Raw genomic sequence first — 23,369 nt, 5'->3', positions numbered from 1 at the left:
TTCCCTTCCAGCTGCGTGATATTTAGTACAAATTACACCATTCCTAAAGCATCACCTGTTAATTACCTCAACTCTGACACATTCTTTTAAAATAACCCTTAAAACACTCTTTGTAGCCCACCGTACCTGCCCCCCCCCCCCCCCCCCGACTTCTCCCATTACTTAGGTGTCTCCACTGAAGCGTGCGCCAGCATATGGTCACCGCCACACAAAGCTAGAGCAGGAAGCCACAAGCGCTGCGCCTCCACCCATCTTTCATTACGCTTCTATCTATCTCACTGGCTCTGACCAAACCCCCCCCCACCCCCATCTGTTCAGCAGGCCAGCTGGCTGCTGTCAGGGTGTCACTTTCCTGGCTCAGGAGGAGGCGAGCATGAAGTGGCGTTTTTATTATCATACGGGCACCTGTCCGTGGGACATAGTGATTGTGCCTCGCTGGGATTCCAGGTGCTCCAGGGAGCTCGCCGTAGTCCACCTTTAGAGGCTAAGGATGGTGCTGCATCGGGCCATCCAGGCAGCTCGCGATGCAGACCTGGCGGTTCTGAGGAGCATAGCGTCTGCCGGTCAGCTCTCCCCCGCTATCAGCGACGCCCAGGGTGCCGGCCCTGTGCACCACGCCGCCAGGTGTGGGCGCCTGGACTGCCTGCAGTTCCTGGTGAGTGACCTGGGGCTGCCAGCCGACTCTAGAGCCTTAAACGGGGCCACGGCAGCACATGATGCGGCAGCGACTGGGAACGTCCGGGAGCTGCAGTGGCTTGTGGACCAGGGAGGCTGCAGTATTGAGGTAGGTTTATTTAGTCACAGGTTTAAAAAAAAATCGACCTGGGGGCTCCAGTGCGTTTCCTTTTTGGGCTGATCTGTATGCGCTACAATAAAGCTTCCTCTTTTAATGTGTTTTTAATGCTTTAAAAAAAAAGCTGGTTGTTGAATGCGTTACTTACCATCCTCGGTCCAAACCCGGCTGCTCTGTGCCTCGGCGGTTCCTTAGAGAACGGACAACCTGGAGAGCAAGAATCACAGCAGACAGGTCAGGGCGAGAGCTGTGGAGAAGTTGAAAGGGTTTGGTTCTCCCAACAATCGCACTTTATCTCCCTGTTCAACCCATCGTATGGAAAAGAAGCAAACCTAGGCAGGACGGCTGTTGTGCAATACACAAATCTGGAAGGATGACAAAGATGAAAGCCAATGTTGAAAGAAAGTTTGACCACGTACGGAAACGGCAAACACGTGGAAGAAAGCGTGTTCTGGTCAGATGATTAATGTCGCCACGTCACCCTGAAAGCACAATCCCCAATGCAAGATGGTGGCAGCATCACGCTGTGGGGATGCGACAGCGAGGCTATTCTGAGTTGACAAAAAGGATGGAGGGAACATGACAGCCGGAGCTTCAATGGAAAGGTTTGGATACCTTCTTTAGGATGGTAAGGTCCAGCAACACAAGTTAGAGCTACAGCCTAGGTCTGTAAACTAGAATGTTATTGAAATGTTCATTTATTTCTGTAACTCAATTGAGCAAGTGAAACACATCTTACCGATTAATACCAAACAGTCTGATGTTTCCAAGCCTTTATTTCTGTTAATCACGATGATTTTCTGCTTACAGCCAATGAGAACATGACATGAGATTAGAATATGACATCAAATTAACAACAAACAACACTTTTTAACACTGTTGGGTTCAATGAAAGGGGCCCGAGCCTCATCCGGTACACATATTCTAACTTATTGAAAACGAGAGTATTTTGCAAAGACTGCTCACAAACTTCAGTCCCTGGTTGTGCACTGCTGGTGGACACACACAGGGAAAGGTGCTGCTATGAAGTACTGACTACTCATGCATGCCACTTCTTCAGATTTATGTTGGTAAAAACCTTTGAGAACCATGCATCACTTCTTAAGAGTTTGTGTTGATCAGTCATACGATTCCAGGAACACAGGGAGAAATTTGTGACTGGAAGGCATCCAAGTGTGAAAAGCAGTGTGAGTACTTTTTAAAGACACTGAACTCTTACGTTGTTTTGGTTCTCGTATCTAGACTTAAAAAAAGAAAAGAAAAAGCTTTCCCCCAAGATTACCAAGAAAGAGCAGTTTCATCATGGCAGGTTTTAATCCGTAGCGTGCGTGACCTTTTTTGATGTATTACCAGCGGATTATGTAATATGTGTCGAGTTCCTGCGGATCCACGTGCAGCAGTAGCAAGTTTCAATTATTTCCAGATGTTTGGGTGCAGAGCCACCTCCTAAATGTATTTAATGACTGCACAGTTAAGGCTTTGCTTGTTTCTTTCCCCCCAGAATTAGCAACTGTTTTGACTAAACAGGGCTAATTTTATGCTTATTAATATTTATAATCTTCAGTGCTGGAGCCACGATCCCTTTTTTATTTCTTATACCGAGCTGATGTTTGGGAGTAGTTCTTCAGAAGGTTTCTGTGAATCCTTTTCCAGGACCGGGACGCTGCAGGGGCCACGGCTCTCCACCTGGCAGCTCGGTTTGGCTGCGTGGAGGTGACCCGGTGGCTGCTGTCCGCCGGCGGAGCGGCCAGCGTCGTGACAAACTGTGGAGCCGTACCGGCTCACTACGCCGCAGCCAACGGGGGTCTCACCTGTTTAAAACTTCTCCTCCAGGAGGCACCCAGGTGGGGTCTGTGGTCCAGATGTTAACATGCTTCATCAGGCCTCAGTGTTCCAGAAATTCCAGATTCCTAGACAGTCTTGAGTGGTCTGGAAAGTGTGGGGGAAATGTGTCTAAAACATTATTTTTAATTGCTCTATTCCTGGATCAGAAAGATGCAAAAATCAGAATCCCTAAAGAGAAAAGCTTTTAACGGTGACTTATTTAGATCCGACCCTTTGATGCATTATAAAAAAACAATATTTTACCCGGCTTTATTAGCCTCTAGCCCCTCGTCAAACTGGAGCCAACATCAGCGTTGTGTTGTTTTATTTGTGGAAAATCAGTGAACTACAATCCAACAAGGTACATTTTTCATAGTCAAATATGTAAAATGTTATAAAAAGTAATGGAAAATTTAGATATTTGATTCATGAAAATCAGAATGTAGATCTAGCAAGTCTGCTGTAAGCCTGGGAATTCAAAGCACATTAAAGTTTTTAAAAGACGGTTAATCTCATTCTGATTTTTCTTCAAACATTAGTTGGATGCAGAATAGCAATCTGTGGCTTTTATTGAATGCCATCATCTAGTCCTATTTTACTTATGCTGTCAGCATTTTTACCATCTTTTACTTCCTGAGTGTTAGATTAGCACTCTGAAATGGGGTTGAAAAAAATAAAGCTTCCTAAATTATGAATTATTGACAATTATAGCTAAATGTTTTCTTTACTAAACCTCTCTTAGTGCTTTAGAAATGATGGTTTGAACAAAAATCCGTATTTGCATTGCTTTAAAAATGTGAAGCCAGTGAAAGAGCTCGGGTGCTGTGGTGTTTTAGCAGGAAGCAGAAGCGTGTAGCCCACCCCGGTACCACAGTTCTGCTGCAGTGTACTTCCCCTCCTGGTGACCCCAGCAGGTGATCGCCTGTCGTCAGGTGAAACCGATAAAGTGAAAGGAGCGCTGCGCGTTTCGGGCGATGGAACGGTGACAGGCTGCCTTTAAGCGGCAGGTTAACCTTCCCTCTTTATTACAAATTAACTGAAGAGGCCCCTCCATGATTATTATATTTACTTCATCCTGCAAATCCTCTTGGAAGAACATCCCAAGTTCACTGAGCATCACTCATCATGGTGTTCTCTCCTCTGGCGTGGGTGTATTGGTACTTCTAAAGTGTGTTGGTTAGTTAAGTTTATCCTTTACACTTTCTGCCCCTGCATTATTGTCCTGTTATTTTCCTTTACCTGGGCCAAATGTTCGTTCCCTTTCGTCCATGAATAATTTAGTATTACCAGGCATATTTGGTGACACCCCGAGCGTGGAACAGCCTTCAGCTGAATTCATCTTTTGTTGCTGTAGCATCATCTCACATTGAAGAATGTAGAAAACCCAACCTTTATTCTGAGTACAATATAAAGTGGGAAAAAAGTGAATGCTAAAACCCAATAGTTTTTAGTAAATCACCAGTGGCACACAATTATTTGTACCTTTGCTGTTCAATGGACAACATTTAGTTTAACATTTCACATAACTGGAGCACACGGAGAGAGCGATCTTTGACTCCTGGCTCCTCTTGTGTGTTTCCTTCTCTTATGCTCAGCCTGAAGTTTATTTGAGGATTTAGCTCTATGGTCTTCAATGGCTCTGAAGAAAAAAAAAAAAAGTATGCCTTTTGAGCAGCTTCTCTGTTGATTTGGCCAAATGTGTTTACAGCTTCATCCTTTCTTTCAAACCAGGCCCAGTTGTGTTTGTTGCTTTGGTTCCGGTTCGAGTCTAAATAGACAGCGAACGGGCTCAAATCGGAGGCAACCTGGACTTTGGCTCAGTTTTTCTGAAAACGTGTGGACGCCTATCCAGGAGTCTGTCAGAAAAACTCAGCAAAAGTCCGGTTTCCTCCAGTTTAAGCCCGTTTGCTGTTGCGATGACCCGGGTAACTGAGAATTTGTCTACATAGAGTTAGGCTGATAGACAGTGACTGATGGGTTATTAGGCAGACCTGGTGAGCCCAAGGTGCCACTCTCTGTTGCTCTTTTCTTATGGAGAGATTTGGAGATTTTTCTCCTTCCTTACCTCCCTGCTCACCGTGTCTGGTAGCAACATACTGTCAATGCAGGTCCTCACCCAGCATGCTGGCTAAGAAAATGTCACCCCACGGAAACAGAATTAAATGTTGCAAGAAAGTCTGATCAAGCTAAAAGGGTCAACTACTTTTTCACCTGTTTTTTTTCTTCACTATTGAATAAACAGAAGAAGATTTGAGATTTTGCTACTGCAATAAAAGACATTTTTCTAAAGGCCTTTCACACATCTACATCAGGGTTGCTCTGTGTTGGATAACTCTGACCTCCTGTTCTATTGAAAAGACAGATACATGGATTTAGAGCACATGATTTGAGAACCGTATTCCCTGACTGAATCCCGCCACTCCTCCATATGTTATGTGCCTCATTTACATGTAGATTTTTAGTTCCTGCTGCAGCAGCAAACGTGTTTTCTTTTCAGTCCACATTAGGTCAGACGGTCTAAGGAATGATATTGCCAGGCCTAATCTCTTGCTCTCATGCTGTTCCTGTTCGGAGCGCAGGTGTGCCAACCAGCAGACGGGCATGGGAGCCACGCCCCTGTACCTGGCCTGCCAGGAGGGGCATCTGCACGTTGTCCAGTATCTGGTGAAAGACTGTGAGGCGGACGTTCACCTGAGAGCCCACGACGGCATGAGCTGCCTTCACGCTGCTGCTCACATGGGCCACCAGGATGTGGTGGAGTGGCTGGTCAGTAGAGAGGATTTATCAGACCTTTCTCTGAGGGGCTCCATCTGGTCGCTGCTTGTTTTGTGTTCTCTAACTAGGTGACCCGCACAGACGTGGGGTTGTCCTGCCAGGACAGAGAAGGAGCAACAGCGATGCATTTTGCCGCCAGCAGGGGGCACCATTGCATCTTGGAGAAACTGCTTCGCATGGGTTCTAAAGTCCTCAAAGATTTCTGGGGAGGGACCCCTCTTCATGATGCTGCAGAGAACGGAGAGCTGGAAGTCAGACTAAGCTTTTTATTTGTTTTTATTTATTGTCATGAGGAACAAAGCTGTTTTAGATAGATTAGGACTTTCTTGTCTACTGATGTTTTCCTACTTGATTCCTTAGTGCTGTAAAATCCTGTTGGCCAATGGAGCGAAACCTACCGACGAAGATATTGACGGCTTCACAGCAGCAGACCTAGCAGAGTACAACGGGCATTCTGAATGTGCCAGATACCTTCGTGCCATCGAGAAAAACGTAAGCTTTTGGCTCAGTTCTAGATGTTGACTCAGTCTAATTTCCTAGGGTTATCCATACACTTAGCACCCCCACCCCCCACTCTTTTCCCAAATATGCGGTTCTGGAGCCACAAACGGCTGTTTAGGCCCGCCAAAATGGCTCATAATAACTTTGGCCAGAAATGACATTGAACTGTATTGTGCGGCACTTTTCATTTTTCAATCTCAAAGTACTGCATTATAAAAACAAGAAAAATATAGAACACGATTTGGGATATGGCCGGTAAGAATTGGTGGACCGGAGAGACCGTGTTGATGTCTGAGAGGTGAGCAGTTATTTAAGGTAGCATGGAGCAGCGCCATAGATGGATTGGTAGGTGAGTAGGGAAACCTTGAAATAAATGCTCAGAGAGTCAGTGAAGGGATTTAAAGTTTGATGTGGTCATGTTTCCTTTGCTTCATCAGGATCCGGGCTGAACTCTTTTTTACATAATGAAGGTTTTGGACATGTTTGGATGAAATTCCGTAAAAAAAATAAAAGGGTGTTGCAGTGGTCGAGTTCTGAGGAGATGAAAGCAGGAACACATTTTCCAGCATTGGGACAGGAGACTAATGGACAATTTGGAGATGTTCTGGAGATGAAAGAAGGATGTCTTACAGAGGTGTTTTATGAGAGTCTCTAAATGTAAGATGGGGGTCAGATCTTACACCAAGATTAGTCACTGTAGAGGACAGGGGAATATCGCGGCCAGAGAAAATTTTTGGGAAACCGATGATGAGCAAATTCGATGTGGCGTGCCAACTAGAATAGCTTCTGTTTTTGATGAGTGTAGTTTGAGAAGATCGGCGTCCATCCAGGCTTTTACTTCTTCAAAACAGGTAGTGAGAGTGGTGTGTGATGGTGATGAAGCTGCAGAGATGTGGAGGTCTGTTTTGATGTAGAGCTGTATGTCATCTGCATAACAGTGAAAAGAAATCCTGTACTAAGTGATGGTGTTACCGAAGGGGAGAATGTAGATGGTAAACAGAGGGGGGCCCAAAGACTAATCCCTGAGGGACACCACAGGAGACTGAGTCTGGGATCTTGCTTCCTCGATGGAGACACATACCCCGTTTACACTCGCCTTTTTTAACCGTGCCGACAGATAACTTTCTAGTGTAAATGGTTCACAAACTGAACTGAACCGTGCCAGACACAACCGGACCACGCTAAATCTAGACCAGTTCGATAGGTGGGCTCGGCCCGGTTTTTCCCTGGCTCGGTTCTCAGATAACAAAGAGTGCATGCGTCATCTCCTTACAGTCAGCTGACTAATTTTGCGGTTTCAGACATTCATAAAAATACTAGCTTCCCTACCGTGCCACACGGTTTCCAGTGATGATTCTGCTTAGCAGTGTGATGAACCTCAACATCTGTCGTTGTTTCCTGCATCTGTAAACCCCGATTCGACATTCGTTTGTCTTATCCGCGTCTCAAAAGCTGACTCTGTCAAGTAAATTCACCAAAGGTTGCATTCTTCGCCTGACACTCCGCAAAAAGCAATCATAACCAAGCATAACTTCCTGAATGTTATGGGTGCCGCCATTTTTATTTGCTTGAGTCCCTCCTTCAATCCTAGAGAGCAGTAGTACCGTAGATCGTCACTAGGAGGCGAGGAACCGTTCTAGGGTGATGTGTAAACGGTCGTCAGAACCAAGCTCGGCACGGTTAACTGATCCAAGCTCGGTCCGAGCTCGGCATGGATCGGTTTAACAAGTGTAGTGTAAACGGGGCTACAGTGTGTGGACAGAGAGGTAAGAGCAGAACCCTTCTAGAGCTGTCTCAGTCAATCCTGCAGAGTGTTGAAGCCAGTGGAGGAGAATCCGTCCATGTCCAGGAGGAATCAGTAGGGATGGAGTGGCAGCTGCTGCCGCCATCAGAAGGTCATTGATCACCATGACCAGAGCTGTTTCTGTGGTGTGAGCTGAACCAAAGCAGATTGAAATAGCTCATACATGTTGTTGACGGGGAGGTGGTCATGCAGACGGGCTGCACTTTTTTTCCCCCAGTACCCGGACAGAAATGAAAGACGGGCTTTTGGACAGAAATGTAAGGTTGGCAAAAGGTCTGTAGTTGACAAGGTGGTCTTGATCAAGAATGGGCTTTTAAGGAGAGGTTTGATGATGGCAGTTTACAAGGTAAGTGAAACCGAGCCAGCCTAGAGGGAAAGGTTTATCACAACTGTGATCAATGCACTGATGAGAGAGATGTTTGTTTTCAGCAGAGCAGTGGGGAAAAAAACCAGGGCCCAAGTTGAGGATTTCATCCTTTTGGTAATATCTGGGCCTTTTCGCTGCGAGACTGATGCGAAGTAGTGAAGAGGTTGAGGGACTTCAGAATCCTTCTTTAAGGTCCCCAGAGGAGATTTGGTGCTCTTGTATGCAGTGTTTAGATAGAGAAGGCAGCTTCACAGGACTAGCCTTTTGGTTAGGGACACCAAGATTAGGTGTCCCTAACCAAGGTAGGTATTGATAGTAGCTATCTGTGTGATGATTAAATCCAAAGTGTGCCCCCTGGTGTGTGCGGGAACATCAGCGTGGTCCCTGAGATTTAAAAACGGTCCAAAAGTGGAAGAAATTCAGCCGCAAATTGGCAGGAAGGGTCATCAACACGGATGATAAAAACACCAAGTAATAGAAGGTTAGCAGATGGGGCACAAAAAAAAAAAAAGAAGAAGATGAGAAGAAGACATCTCAGACTGGAAGGCTGGGTGGGGTTTAGGTAGTCACCAAAAGAAAGGGGGCTTGTTGTTAAACTTTTAACATTCAAAAGTCTGGCAGAGGAGGCAGGGATAAGTCCATGTCTTTGTAACGTATAACCACCAGGCCACCACCGCATCCACTCAGAAGGTTTGTGGAACATAAAATGACTAAAGCTTGATTTTAACAGATTTTCTATGTATAAGTAGCTATAAATAGAAACTTCACAAAAGAAGGGCAAAAATAGAACAAGAATTTTTTTTTCTTTGTTCTGTCATGGTTTTAACAACAGGCTCCAAAAATATACGCTTTTTTACTCCTTCAACATAAATGTGATTGGTTCAGTCAAGAAAACACATTTCTCTATTTAAGTTTATTTTTGTTGTTCTAAAACTTAAACATAAAACTATGTCTCTTTAACCATAACACAAACAAATGCAAAACTGCAGGTTTAAAACTTTGTAAAATATCTTCATTTAAAGGATGAAGAAAACAAAATGTGATTTAGTTGAAGTGAAGACAAACATGGCTCTTTGTCACTGTAAGGGCTGCTGACCCATGTCCTTGGCATTTCATTAAAGGCAGTGGTTAAAATGTTTCACTGAGAACTGGAACACATCAGTTCTCACTGATTAGCTTAAATCAGATGTGTTGTCATTCATCAGTCCTGCAGCATTTCTTATTTTTATGCCAGTTGAATGAGAACAAAAATGTAAAGCCAAATGTACTCTGTAGACAAACTGCTTTAATGTATTTAAGTTTTTATTTTATAGATTCTATTATACAGTTCATCACTTTATTTACGCCCCTGGCAGATTTAGATTTATAATTCATTTCATTCAGTTTAGGAGTTAGTCTGATAGGAGATAAAATAGGCATCTCTCAAAATATAATAAAACAAAACAAAGGGCGTTTCAGTTTTGAAGAGAAAAATCTGCTTTTATTTATAGTTTTATCAAAAACAGCATGTCAGAAATTGTTTAGACCATTTCCTGAAAATCCCTGGCAATACAGGCACCAACAGAATTGCTAGCATTACAGGAATCAAACTCTTCTTATAGTAGTTGACCAGCTTTTTTCACATTTCAGCTGGTATTTTGATGATTTATCTTTGGCAATGAGCTTTGAAGCAATGAGCAATGACGTCTTAGAGGCTGGGAAGGCCTCCTTGTCATCAGCCTAATTTTTAGCTTCCTCTACAGATTCTTTAAAGGAGCTGTAAGTAAGATATTTTCTGTAAAATCAACCTGAATCATTCTCATTTCTCACCTGGGATGGAAGTAACATTTCCTATAAACAATCAATGCTCTCCATCAATGATGTCTTAGTGAAGTTTTTATCCTTTGAAACCTAGAGGTACTGTTGGGAACTACTTCGGCTCAGTGTGTAGCCCGTGTTTACTTCCTGGTTCCTGAGCCAATCATATGAGAGTTCCCAGAACAGAGTGCAGCGTTTGGTATTTTATTTTTGGCAAAAGAGCTGCAGCCTGCAAACATGGAAGCCAGTCAGAGAAGCAGACCAGCAATACAACAGAATGCAACATTATATACCTATTATGTGGAAGTAAAAATTTAGTGGAGTTTTAGAACAACAATATTAACAATTTCATTGGAAATAGATTTTTTTATGATGCAACTTGTTAAAGTTATTGTGAAAGGAAGCAAGCCAACTAAATGTTAAACAAGATGATCCCACCTTGGTTGACTCCGATGAGCACATGTGTCTATGCTGGTCAGTCCATCATTCTTTCCGCCTCTCTTTCTCTCTTTGCTCGGTTTGCACTTTTAGACCCCCAAAGTCTTGGTCAGATTAATATAATGTGAGTATCAGTTTATGCACAAGTGTATTCAAGGTCAAGGCGTGTGCCAAGGCTGCAGCAGCCACCAAAACTGGACATTAAAGGATCAGAAAGACATTGCCTGGTACAGGATCAGAATTTGATAAAAACAAAATGAAGGCCGTGGTTCCATCCTGCTTTTTTTCATCTTCTCAGACTGGTGGTGGTGATGTAATGGTGTTGGGGACATTTGCTTGGGACACTTTGAGCCCCTATGTGCGAAGTGGGAATTATTTAAACACCACAGCCTACCTGAGTGTTGTTGCCGGCCGTGTCCGTCCCTTTACAGCCACAGTGTACCCATCTTCTGATGGAGTCCTCCACCAGGTTAATGCATGATGTCACAAAGCTCATCTGAAACTGGTTTCTTGAAGATGACGGCGTGTCCTCTGCACTCCAGTGCTCCCCCACAGTCACCAGATAGATCTCAATCCACTGAAGCACCTTTTGGACGTGACCAAACTGGAGATTTCCTTCGTGGATATTTAACCCACATATCTGCAGCAACAGCTCGGCGCTATCGTCCCCAAATGGACCAAAGTGTCTGTGGAATATTGTCAAGACTACGTTGAAGCGATGCCATTAAGAATCAGGGCAGGCTTGAAAGTGGCTGGTCGGGGTATTTCATCTTTGAACTTTTTGTGTAACGATTAACAATTAATTATGATATGAAACATATGTGAGAACACTTCAAACTGGATGTTACAGGGATTTTATGTCATTAGAAAAACGTTAACTGGGGGGAAAACAGATTTATATTTGTGAAAAATCTCCTTCTTCCCACAAAGCTATTAGCCTTAGCCCTTACACGGTTCCACAGGAAGCATTGGGACACCCTGCCGCTGAAACACTAGGCAATGGGACTCTGCTTTCTGTCCTTCACCTGAGTCTCCGGCCAGCTGTTTGCCTTGATGTGAGAACTCAAAGCTCAGGGGGACGGGGGGGTTGGGCGGTCAACAGCAAACATCTGGAAAGCCTTGAAGCCTCTCAGTGAATCATTTTCTTAATTTGTAGCATGCATTCGATTCGGGTCAGGCCTGTCACTCTCCTGAACTGCTCCCTTCCACTCAGCCTGATTGCACTGCTCTGGGTTAAAGAGGTCCAAGAGAATGAAGGATGAAGGCTTTTGTGTTTAATAAGGCATTACGGGCCACAATGGCGTGTGCTCACGAGGAGATCCATCCCTCTCAGTTTGCCTCAGAGGGCTTTATGGGATTAGCTGCGTTGTGTGGGAAGCACAAGGCCTGTTAATGAGATGAATATTTTAGTGGTAACAGCTTGACATGAGATGAGCTCTTGCATTCGTGTTTCTCTCTGAGCGCCGGCGATATGACTGGACGGTGGATTATAACTGATGACGACATCAAAGGTGCAGCGTGTTTACCATTTTGCTGTGCCTCGCAAAAGTATTCACGCCCCTGGAACGTTTTTTTTCTCATTTGCTCACGTTCAAGGGCAAGCTCAGTAGGGCTGAACGATTTTGTAAAATAATCTAATTGCAATTTTTTTTCTTAATATTGTGATTTAATGCGATTTTTTTTCCCAGTTTAATTTCACATGTGTTTCAAAATATATACAAACAACAAATCAATTTGTTTCCTTGCCATGTGGATTAGTTGCTAAAAGACCCACAGCATCTAAACTCGGAGCAGTAATGATTGCGTTCTGCCTACAATATATTTCAATCAAAATTGCAATTTTGACTTTTCTCTGCATTAACCACAAGCAACAAAAATGGCCTCTAAATAAAGATGTTTGTAAACAAGGACTATTTTAAATATGAACTTTTAATGTTTCTATTGATCAGAATATTATTCAAAAGAACAGCTTTTAATTTTATTGGACTTCAAAGTCCAACCAACAAGCAAGTCTAAGTATTAAACTGATTGACCAGTACTTAATGCTTTGTATGATTATATAAATTCTAAAACAAGTAATAAAATTAGATTATCTCACTGCTGCAACTGTCTTGCCTTTCATGTGGAGGCAAACCCACTTTAAACATTTTACCAACACCTAATGGACGTGTCTAATTCACTAATTGTTACATAGCCAAAAATTGCAGACCTCTGCGATTTGGAAATTGCGTTATTTTAAATCACGATTATATTGAAAATGCGATTAATTTTTCAGCCCTAAAGCTCAGACATCCATGTATTTTATTGTGATTCTGCGTGACTCAACAATAACAAGTAGCGTGATATCAAGGGGGGGAAAATGATACTTTGCTTGTCGCATCTGAAGAAAAGCGTCCCCATGTCCATGTCTCCCTCTGGGCTTTGGGCATTCAGGCTGATGTTCAGGGTCAGCTTTCCACCACAGTTATGGTAGATTTTTGCAGTTTTGGTCTCCGCATGTTTGTGGTGTCCCCTACATGGCCTTTGGCAAACTGCACTCCTCTGGCTTCCTTCTTTCCACACGTCAACCGAGGTCAGATTTGCGGATTTAGGGTATCTTTTAAAAACCGTGCCTCCTTCTCCTTTTTTCCACGTTACAAGTGTGCACTGTTTAGCGCTGGCTCGGCCCATAAAGCCCCGGTGAGATACAGTGAAGTTTGTCTTTGTAAAGTGCGACTTTTGAAATGCTAAACACCAGCGGACACACAGAGTAACCACCGGCTGCACGCCAAACGAATCCATAAATAAGTCAGCTGAGAAGGTTAGCACTCATACATGAAGACGATGATGATGGTGAATCAGTGAGGCGTGGCTGCCAAGCTCCCCTTCAAAAACAATCCCCCCCCCCATCCCCACATAAACAATGGGAGCTAATTAGCACAGGGGCCGCTGTGGCGTCAGATGCAGTTGGCGCCGCTGCTACCTGCGGGCCTATCGGTTACCTCTCTCCTGCGGCTCAGATGGAGGGCCCAGGGGCCGAGGCTGATACGGGATCCACAGGCTTATGTTTCAGTGTTTTCACCGCTCTGATGCCTGGAACCAGCAACTCAATCCCTCAGAGTACCAGGAGAGCAGGATGCCATCGGCTTCAAACGCTCGTCTGATTGTGTGTGTGTGTCGTGTGTTTTTTTTTTTTTTTTTTTTTCCAGTGACTTGGAAGTGTTATGATTGTCGCCTCCGGGGACTGAGTGCTGTCGGTAGACAGAATGCTGTATCGTGTTTCTCGCCAGTGTTTTGGATGAAGTGGATACAAAAGCTTGATGTGCACAAAGAGGTCATCTTGACTGTGGACATTAAGTAATAGTAAGCTGGTTTAAATCTGCGTGATACGTCGGGAGCAGACTCTGCGATGCTATAGAACCTGCTGCGCCCGAGATGAGCTTTTCAAATTCCATCACTTGTATATCACTGAGACAGAAACTGCAGAGCAATGTGTGAATGTGGCCTTCCTTCATGTTTGAATTGCTCTCTCCGGGCCCAGACTCCCTCTGCACTGCCAACCCTCAGCTCGCATCTCAGGAGCAGCTGCAGTGCAATAAACAGCTGTAGCTGTGTGAGCTTCTCTTCCCACTCCTTTCACCCACAGCCAAGGATGCTGCTGTCAGACATCTTTAAAACCCTTAAACAGCCATAAATGTATGCTAGCACCACATAATTATTATCCAGTTCCCATGTTCTCAACTTTGCTAAGATTGCGACTCGTATGACTTGCCTCGCAAAAGTGTTTATACCCCTTGATCTTCTCCACATTTGCAGCCGCACATCTTCTGCGTAATTTACCGGGATTTTAGGTGACAGCGACCCAAAGTAGTGCATAATGGTGAAGTGGAAAGAAAGTTACACATGGTTTTAATACGGGTTCGCCAATAGACATTTGAAAAGTGTGGCAGGCAGCTTTAGTTGACCCCTTTACTCCGACACCCCTAAAATAAAATCCGGTTCACCAATTGCCTTCAGATGTCCTCCAAAGAGATTTACTAGATTTAGCAAATACAGGTTTAGCAAATAACCCAGTCCATCTGGGTGCTGACGAACCTCAGTATGAATCCAGCTGTTCTGTCTCTGGCCTTAGATATTAGTTAGAGAACATAAGAGAAGAAACAGCATCCCGGAGACCAAGGAGCACAGCAGACAGGTGAGGGAGACGGATGCTCAGAAGTTTAAAGCAGGACTAAGTCATGAAAAAAAAGTGTCCCGAGCTTTGAACATCTCATGGAGCACAGTTAAAAAATGATTGGCAGTCAAAGAGAACATTAGTTACAGAAGCATTCAGGAAGCCCTTAGTAACTCTGACGGAGCTACAGAGAACCAGAGCTCAGGTGGGAGAATCTTCTCACGGGGCAACTTTTACTCGTGCATCTCACAAATCTGAGCTTTATGGAAGTGGTGCATGAAATAAGGGATTGCTGAAAGAAAACTGTTTGCAGTTTGCCACAAGTAATGATGAGAGGAAAAATTTACGTTTTTGGCCTTCATGCAAAAAGCTACAGTATGTATTGTACACTTTCAGATTAAAACTTTAAATAAGTTTAAGAACCTTTTTCCTCCCACTTCATAATTTGTGTTGATTTATTGTATAAAACATTACATTGAAGCCAGTCATTGTAGCATAACAAAAACTTTAAGGGCTTTACATTTTCTAAATATGGTCTCATTGGAGGTAGAATTCACTTTTCATACAGTTGCAAGTATAAAACAGAGCAGAACGACAGCAACAACAAAACAAAACAAAAAAAAACATGGGAAGAGAGTTAGACTGACATTTCTCTACAAGACTTTGTGACCACAACATTCGCACGATTCATTCAAGATCCACTGAGATCGTTATCGGACAGAATGCTCGTTGTTTGCTCTTAAGTTTCACATCAGTTCGCTTGAGCAGCTTTTTCCATCGCATTTACTTAACTTTTCCTACACGGGGCTACAGTCTGTGCTGTCAAATAACCACTATGCTTCATTTTATCTTTCTTTATGGGGAGGAAAGCGCAGCCCCTTTCAAACCGTGATGTTTAACCTAACGGGACAGGTTAAAAATTCTTCTGCTTCTCATCAGCCCTTTGAATCGTGTGTATAGTCAGACAACCACACGTAACATGGTACATCTTGTAGTTATGAACGTTTACAAAATCGAACTCTAAATGCACAAACGCACCCTTTTTACCGCTTCCATATGGGGGTCGACGGCGGCCAGGCACGGCTAATCAAATGCACTTCATCATATCATCACCGGCCGTGAGCACATGCATGGAATCAGAAATGCTGCCCGTTTGCTTCAGCTGTGCATCAACGCAAGATGGAGAGACATCAGACATGATCTAAAAGATGAAACTGGTGCTGCCAGGCAAATACGGAGGGGGGGGGGGCTATCTGGAGTCATGAATCAGTTGTCAGACCTCACAGGCCCTGGTTAGCGTGTTATTCTTCCAGTCGTAAAAAGTGTCATCGAGTACGATTTGTTTGGGGTGGTTGTCAGGAGAAAGGCTTTGTTTCTATAAAAGGAACATGAAAGTGGCCCCTTTTTTATCTTTAGAAACCTGAAGACCTGTGGAAGAGCCTGCCTTGTGTGCAGATGAGACCTAAGTGGAAATGTTTGGTCAGCTTCAACAGGAACATTTGGAGGAATCCAAACTGGACACACGCTTTATACCAAATAATCCAGCGTGGTGGTTGGAAGGCTGATGATTTGAGAGCTTTGCTGGGCAACCGTTCAGTCGTTAATTAAATCTTAAAGGTTGGAAGTCGTGCGAAGCCGCCTGTCTCCCAGCCAGTGTTGTAGTCAAGTCACTATGCCTCGAGTCCGAGTCCAGGTTCGAGTCTCCAGTGTTCAAGTCCGAGTCAAGTCCAAGTCATAAAAAAAAAAATCTGAGTCGAGTCCGAGTCGAGTCCGAGTCGAGTCCTTATTGATCAAGTCGAGTCCAAGTTCCGCACTAAAGTAAGCATAGCCTACATGTTTTTAAACTAAATAAAAAAATCCACACTCCACCACATTGCACTAATAATTCAGATATTAAAATCATACACCAAATAATATTCTAATGACATATTAAAATTATAGCCTAATGATATAAAAAAAGTCGAGTCTTTTTCTCAATTTCTGAGTCAGAATGATCTGAATGTAGGAGTCTGAGTCCAAGTTCGAGTCATCAGTGCTCAAGTCCAAGTCAAGTCACGAGTCTCTAAATTTAGCTAATGACTCGGACTCGAGTTCGAGTCTCGGACTCGAGTACTACAACACTGCTCCCAGCTAATGCTTGGTGCAAACTTTTTCTATGACACGGGACAGGTAACCCAAACACGGCATCAAACCTGCACCAGACGGCTACGACAACCGCTGTGGCTGGAACAAACAGACGCGTCTCCACAGCGCGCCTCCGCCTCCGCCATGTTTTCACTGTTATTTCCAAGTCGATGCACAGTCGTATGGTTTCCTCCACATGCAGAATTGGGCCCGTTGGTCAAAAAGCCTTCGTTTTGGTCCTATTTCACCAGAGCACCTTCTTCCACGTGCTGCATGGCCAGTTTTTTGCAAACTACAAACGGAGCTTTATGTGGCTTTTCTTCATGCCACTTTAGACCAGACTGGTGAAGTGCATGAACAGTTTTGCCTTTTGCAAGGCGCTGTAAGGTACCTTGGCAAAATAAAACATCGTCCCAACATATCATTGAGCAAATGACCTATTGTGAACCCAGACATCAGATTATCAATATTCTGACAATTAAATGACGATTAAATGAACTCCGATAAGGTCTTTAATAAAATATTATGCGCTTTTAATGTGGGATATTTCTATTCACTCGCTGTTGATGGAAAAACCTCACCTGAGTGGCATGAGGATAAAATGTCTTATTTTCCAGCTGCTCTTCCGCTGATGATACTTCCCCTCGTGCTACAACACGGCCATTTGCTCGTCCATGCATTAGTGACATTACCAGCCACCCAATCCGTTCGCTTAATTATTAACAGCACTCGCCCATCGGTTTATTGTTTATTGCCTGACGGCTCTTGGCCACTGGTCGAGATGCTGGAGAGGGCTTTAAACAAGGGACCATGGGGCAGCGTCACGTCTCCAGAACGGGAGTAACCCCCCCCCGTATATCTGGGCTGCCTGGGGCTGTGCCTGAAGGGTTGTCTGGCGGTGTGCGCCGGGAGAGCTGCGTCAGGTCAGTAGGCTCCAGGTACACCGGTCTGGTCGTTCTTAGAGCCTGTCAGCTGCTTGGTCTCGTTTGTGTTTGCTTTTTGTCTTATTTTCCCTCATTCTCTCTGAGCAGTAGGAAGTGACTGGCCGGGCTGAGCAATTAGTTTTTGTTTTTTTCTGAAATGAAAGGAAAGTTTTGTACGCTCCGTCCACGAGGCCTGAGCTGGCAGATGTTTTGGCAGCGCTTTAACCCTCTTTCTGATCAGTTATTGCCTCTTACAGTCAGGAGTGACTAATGCTCCGGGCTTATGGCTGTACCTTATTTTGCCATTGTTGACTTTTGCAAACTGGACTTTTTTGCTTTCCTTCGCGAGTCCGCTAACTGTTTTTAGATTTGGGATTTTCATCCAAAGCGATTACGGTTTTCCATACGAAGGTAGAAGTAATGAAATTCATTTATTTCTCATTTATCTCGCTATGACAGATGCAAAAAAAAAAAAAAAGGAAAAAAGTTGTGTAACTGTTGGCAGAAACATTGTCAGTTATTAGCCCCACAAGCGTTCACCTCAGTGGAGGAAACCTGAGTGTATGTTGCCATGTGAGTGGAAATGTATTTACACTATAGTGTTCTGTGTGTTAATGCACACCTAGCGTATACGTTCCAGGTTGCAATTCATCATCGGGAATAGGAATACTTTACACGGAAGCAGGTTGTTTTCAGCATTGATTCCAGTGCAGCGTTACATGTCGTGTTTTTTAAGTACACATGGTGTTCTGAAAAGCTTGAGCTCACATGTGGCTCGCCCCGTTGGGACTGAAGCTCGCTGTTGCTGCATGCCGGACAGTGAGGCAGCACCGTGTGGCTGTTTCCTAACTCTTGGCTGCTACGCTGCGGAGATCGGGGCCTTTTCTCGTCTTCAGCCGGGCGGGGGTGGCTCCGAGCCAAACTCAGGCTATCTGTAGCTGCGTGGCAACTGTGATGGAGTGCTGATGAAAACCAAATGTTTTCTGGCCGGCGAGTCCAATTAAACGCGCGCACGAGGTTCATCGCTGCTTTCGGGACGTTGAACTGTTACGAGAAGGGTCAGAGGGCCTCCCTCCCCCACCCTTTCCCCAGTTCTAATGTTGTTTATCAATTTATGGATTGCAAAACCTTCTGGGAAGTTTGTTTCTCCGCCTGAGCAGTGTCACAGCATATTTCATGTAGCTCCACATCAAAGTGCCGAGTGAGAGGAAATGGCAGGACCACCTCATGGACGTAAAGCACAACAGCATGCGGCAGCATATTAGGTCGGCCCTTTGATGTTCTGCTTGCTAATAATGTCCTTTGAGAGCTGAATTTGATATGCATTGTGTATGGAGCACATTAAGACAATGCAGGTTCATTAAAGGGAGCCTAAATGTTCCCATATATCCTACATCCTCCTCAGAGCGGTGTGAAGTGCCGCCACTTATTCACGCTCGCTTACTGCATTGCTTTTGTTCTTTTCTTCACAGAGGATGTCTGCAGGCCTAACTTGGTACCTTTTTATAAGGACACTAACTTTTTTTCTGTCTTAATTAAACAAGGTTCAGGCTGATGTTATTGTTAATAACCTCTGAAATACAGAACTATGTCCCTACATATGTTGTTGAGAATTCACTTCCCTCAATTAGAGAACAGCCTTCACAAATCTTGACTGACGGCTGGGGCCCAATCCTGCCTTTTCTTTTCCTCCATATTTAATTTCCTTGTTAGTCTCCTAGTTCCCTGTTATAACTGGACCAGTTGTTTGCCGCTTCCAAAATAACAAATGTTCCAGCTGCGGTTATGTGAAGAAAGTCAATAATGAATAGATGAGCTCCAGCGATGAGATGCCTAGTTGATCATAAAGCCTTATGGCTTAACTTCATCCACCCCATCAAAGAGCGCCAGCTACCAAAAGACAGAGAAGTGCACCCTGATTGGATTGAGATGGGCACCAGATGATGTTTAGCCATTCTGAACAAACTTCAAATGTCTCAAGAGGTCTCTTCATACCGTTTTAAGAACAAGCATTTGCCGGTACTGAGTCCCAGTTTGATACCTTGCACTTAAAAATGCAGTAGCTTTAAAGTGCCGTGATCTACCACTAAGTTTTATCAGTAATAATACTGTTGACAATGTTTCATACAGTTAGCTGAAGTGCCAGGCAAAGTGCTTGGCCAAGTTAGGCTAGCGTGTTACTCCTGTGTCATTAATAACTTGTAGCCTGTTTCACTGACAACTCAATACCGAGAGTTTTGGCATTTCTATAATGCAGGAACCTTTTCTGAAAGCAGTGGATTCTTTCTAGTACAGATCAGAAAAATGGAGTACGTTACAGTGGGATGGTATTTTCACTGTTTTAATGCCGGCAAAACCAGCTAAGCAGTATTTGAGCCCAATTTAGAACTAAAAAAAAAGGAAGTATCACGTCTCTGTATTGCAAAACAGAAAAATACAAAACACTGAGAATGGTTAATAATAATCTTGGATTCAGTTGTGCATTGTTTTGTGTAAATAAGGATGTGGTCCATGCTCGGAAGCACCCCGGTTCAATTTATGTTTTCTGCTCATTTTGCATCGTATTTCTCAGGTAATCAGCTAAAGTCAGTGTAGGGGGCTACTGGTTCTGACTAGTTCCTCCTCAAATAGTCAGCATCAGTCTGGGTCCGTTAGTTAATGTTAACTTGTTTTACTACTATCCATAGTAGCCGCTAAGTCGTTGGCGAGGGGGTGCGCACTTTCCAGCATCAGTTTGTACCAGCAGTAGAGCTGAGGAGTGGCATGGTGCCGAGTCGGTGAGGAAAAGCACCTCCCAGGGAAACTCAGACAGACGTACAGAGCTTCGGGGCTATCAGTAACCTGCTAATATTTAAATGGATAGTATTAGCGCATGCCAGGGATGCCCAAGTTAATTTCTCAAGAGCTGCTGGGCTGAATTTCCTCATCAGCATTTAGTCATTCAGCTCTGCTCCCTGTTAACGAGAAGGGGTGAATCTAAAGGCTGCAGGATGTTAAAGGTCTCAGATATGTGCATTGGTTTTTCAGATGCTTGGGTGGAGTTGTATTGCTACTCTGCTTTGTACTCCCTCTTCAACGTAGTCAATATACTGGCTAGTCAATATCCTCCATATTTTCCTTTTCATTTGCCCCATTGGCAAAATACCTATGATCAATGCTATTACCTTTTCGCTTCCAACAAAAGAGGGTCCCAAAGGTTCTTACAATGTTACGCGAGTCTTAAACTTCCAGCAGCAGCTCAGTGTTTTGATATTCTGCGAGGGAGGGAGGGGAGGAGCTTAGTGCGCGTATGACTGCACCGCTGTCAACTTGAGGAGATGAAAATGGCTCAGTTTTTATTGATTTTCAAACAGTTGTCTGTCTTTAAATGACATGTTTTTTAATATTGATTTTTATCAAAAATAGCGCTTATGTTGACAGTCTTAATTTCAATTTTCCAGTTAACCGGGTGAGGTCCAAACTTGCTGGTGCCTATCTCCAGCGGTCAGTGGGTGAGATGAGAGGCGGCAAAGTGCGGAGCAACAGCGAGATCAACTGTGACGCCGTGCAGCCGTTAGACCAGTAGATCGACACAAACGAGGCACACTGCCCCAACTCCTGTTTTTGTGGGCTATGCGCAAAAAAATAGGCTGTTTGGCAGCAAAATTGGCAGCAGAGACTGTTTGAGGCAGGACAACAACAAGAATAGACATCTGAAGTTAAGTTCAGGGAGAGAATCTGGTTTTCAGTTTAAAAAGATATATGATCTGATCTCAAGAATCGAATTGGAACGCTACAGCAGATCAACTGTCTGGAAGTTTTGATGTTTAAAATAGAGCAGTAATTTGACTAAGACCTGACAAAGGACCTTTAGTTGATCCTTCTCCTTTGTGCCTGATGTTTAGGTAAGAGCCAGCAGTAGAAGATTAAAGCTATTCTAGTGTAACCGGACATAAAAACAGCTGCTACTAGAGCCTAATCCTTGACTTTATGATCTGAGCCACACAGCACTTGTCTGATTGTCCACGTTGTGATGGTTTAATATTTGCAGACATCCTATGCTGATAGATCCATTGAGGTTCTTACTCCACTAGAGGAGGACATCAAGGTGAAGCCAACCGTGTTGTTTCCACGCAGCAAAGAGGACTACTACAGGAGCCTGAGTGAGGAGTACACAGACAGTCACAGCGGTGACAAACGCATGGATAGCTTGAAGGTAAACACTGATTTTTAGGTTTAAAGGTGTCTTCCGTTCCTTTCATTGCTGCTCATTTCAAGTAACCTGAAAATCCCTCCTTCTAGCAACCGGAGTGCGAGGAGCCGCCACAGGCTAGGTACCCTCAGCCCACTCCAGCACCTCCGTCACCCTCAGCGTCGGAGAGAACCGCAGCAAGGCGGATAGAGCAAGTTCAGAGAGCTGCATCTGGTTAGAAAAACTTTTCTCTTTATCCTGTTTAAAGAGTAACGAAAGAAACTGTACCGTTTAACAGTGACTGCCTGTGTTTAATCTGCGATGAAATGATCGGGGAACAAACCACGTTTGATTTATTTTGCAGTTATTAAAGGTTTTAATCAAATCAAGGCAGAGAGAAGTGTCCCTGCTGATAAGACAACGTTTCCTGATACAAACCTCCTGTCTGAGAGAAAACTGCTGGGCGACATGAAGAACATTAAATCGCTGAAGGAGTCGGGGATGTCAGGAGTCTTTGCTGGACAAACGGTAGGTGTTACAGCTGTAACATGCAGTTCAAATCCCCAAAGCCCGTCCCTCTTTCTCAAGATGTTCAGAATTGGCATCCCGTTTAGCAAGAGCCTCCGGTCTGGACGACATTCCTTCAATTTATATGTACAGCTCATTTTGTTTTCCACTTTGATTTTGATAAGAACGCAATGCCCTGCATGCCAAGGTTACTGCATGTCAAGATGTCTGCTGCCTCTTTGGGAATCACCCTGTTGTCGCGCAAACACAACGTTCTGCTCGCCAAGCTGCTATTTTTGGCTTTCTTCACAGATTTCACATGAGAAAAATGCAACCCTTATCAAAAGATTACAGAGATATGACTCCTTTGAATGAATTACAGATTCCTCAGGATGTTTATACATTACATCCTTTTTCCAGAGCAAAATGGTGGTCTTGCCCACTGAGGAGGCTAACCTGTCAGATATTGACTATCTGGTGCCCACCCACGACGAGAAAGGTCACCCCATAGCTGAGTGGAAGAGGCAAGTCATGGTGAGGCAGCTGCAGGCGAGGCTGCTGGATGAAGAGGATCAGAGGAGGAAGGTGATGTCATTACCCGATCCATAAGGACGTCTAATAAGTTATCTCTTTATATGTCTTTTAAAGCTAACCCAAATTCACTCTGATATATGGAAGCTTCGGGCTTTGATTTATGTCAGACAGTGAACAGAAATGCGTTGGATCCAGCAGGGGTTTTTTGGGGGTATGACACAGATAAGATAAACCTTTTGGTAGATAGATATTTTGGTTTACATTTAGCTTGTTTAAAGTTAGACATAAATGGCAGGACATTGCATCAGAAGAACCTTGTCTTGGCAACGTCAGTGGTCAAGTCAGAACACGTCATCAATAGAAATATTACCTCTGAAAAGCACTTGTGAGTTGGACCAGCAACACTCCTGATATAAGCAGCTGAAATACAGTGGCCGTAAAGTATTTACACCCCTGTTAAAAAACATTTATGCTACAATATCTTCGCTGTGTATGACCTTAAAGCAGGGGTCATCAAGCTTTTTGAAACTGAGAGCTAGAAGAGTCAGCACACACCAATAAACATATTTGCAATGCTCCTTTTTTTCTTTATCTTTTTTAGATATTGTAATTTTTAAATCTATATAAATACAAGTGTGATTACTAAAGTAGAGAAACC

General features: G+C 43.9%; 1 protein-coding gene across 1 annotated transcript in view; it reads left to right on the top strand.

Moving 5' to 3' along the window:
* The first annotated feature begins 145 nt into the window (after positions 1-145).
* Positions 146-23,369, top strand: part of LOC105925363 (espin like) — a 32,233-nt gene continuing 9,009 nt past the window's right edge. The window contains exons 1-9 of the mRNA XM_012861159.3: positions 146-784; positions 2,447-2,637; positions 5,197-5,383; positions 5,461-5,643; positions 5,753-5,884; positions 21,530-21,694; positions 21,781-21,904; positions 22,035-22,198; positions 22,598-22,762. Of these exons, the coding sequence (XP_012716613.2) occupies positions 491-784; positions 2,447-2,637; positions 5,197-5,383; positions 5,461-5,643; positions 5,753-5,884; positions 21,530-21,694; positions 21,781-21,904; positions 22,035-22,198; positions 22,598-22,762 (1,605 nt within the window). The 5' untranslated portion in view covers positions 146-490. The remainder of the gene's footprint in view (positions 785-2,446; positions 2,638-5,196; positions 5,384-5,460; positions 5,644-5,752; positions 5,885-21,529; positions 21,695-21,780; positions 21,905-22,034; positions 22,199-22,597; positions 22,763-23,369) is intronic.

The sequence above is a fragment of the Fundulus heteroclitus genome, chromosome 9 (genome assembly GCF_011125445.2).
Source record: "Fundulus heteroclitus isolate FHET01 chromosome 9, MU-UCD_Fhet_4.1, whole genome shotgun sequence".
Taxonomy (NCBI): Eukaryota; Metazoa; Chordata; class Actinopteri; order Cyprinodontiformes; family Fundulidae; genus Fundulus; species Fundulus heteroclitus.
The sequence above is the reverse complement of the archived record's forward strand: the minus strand, read 5'-3'. Positions and strand labels throughout refer to the sequence as shown.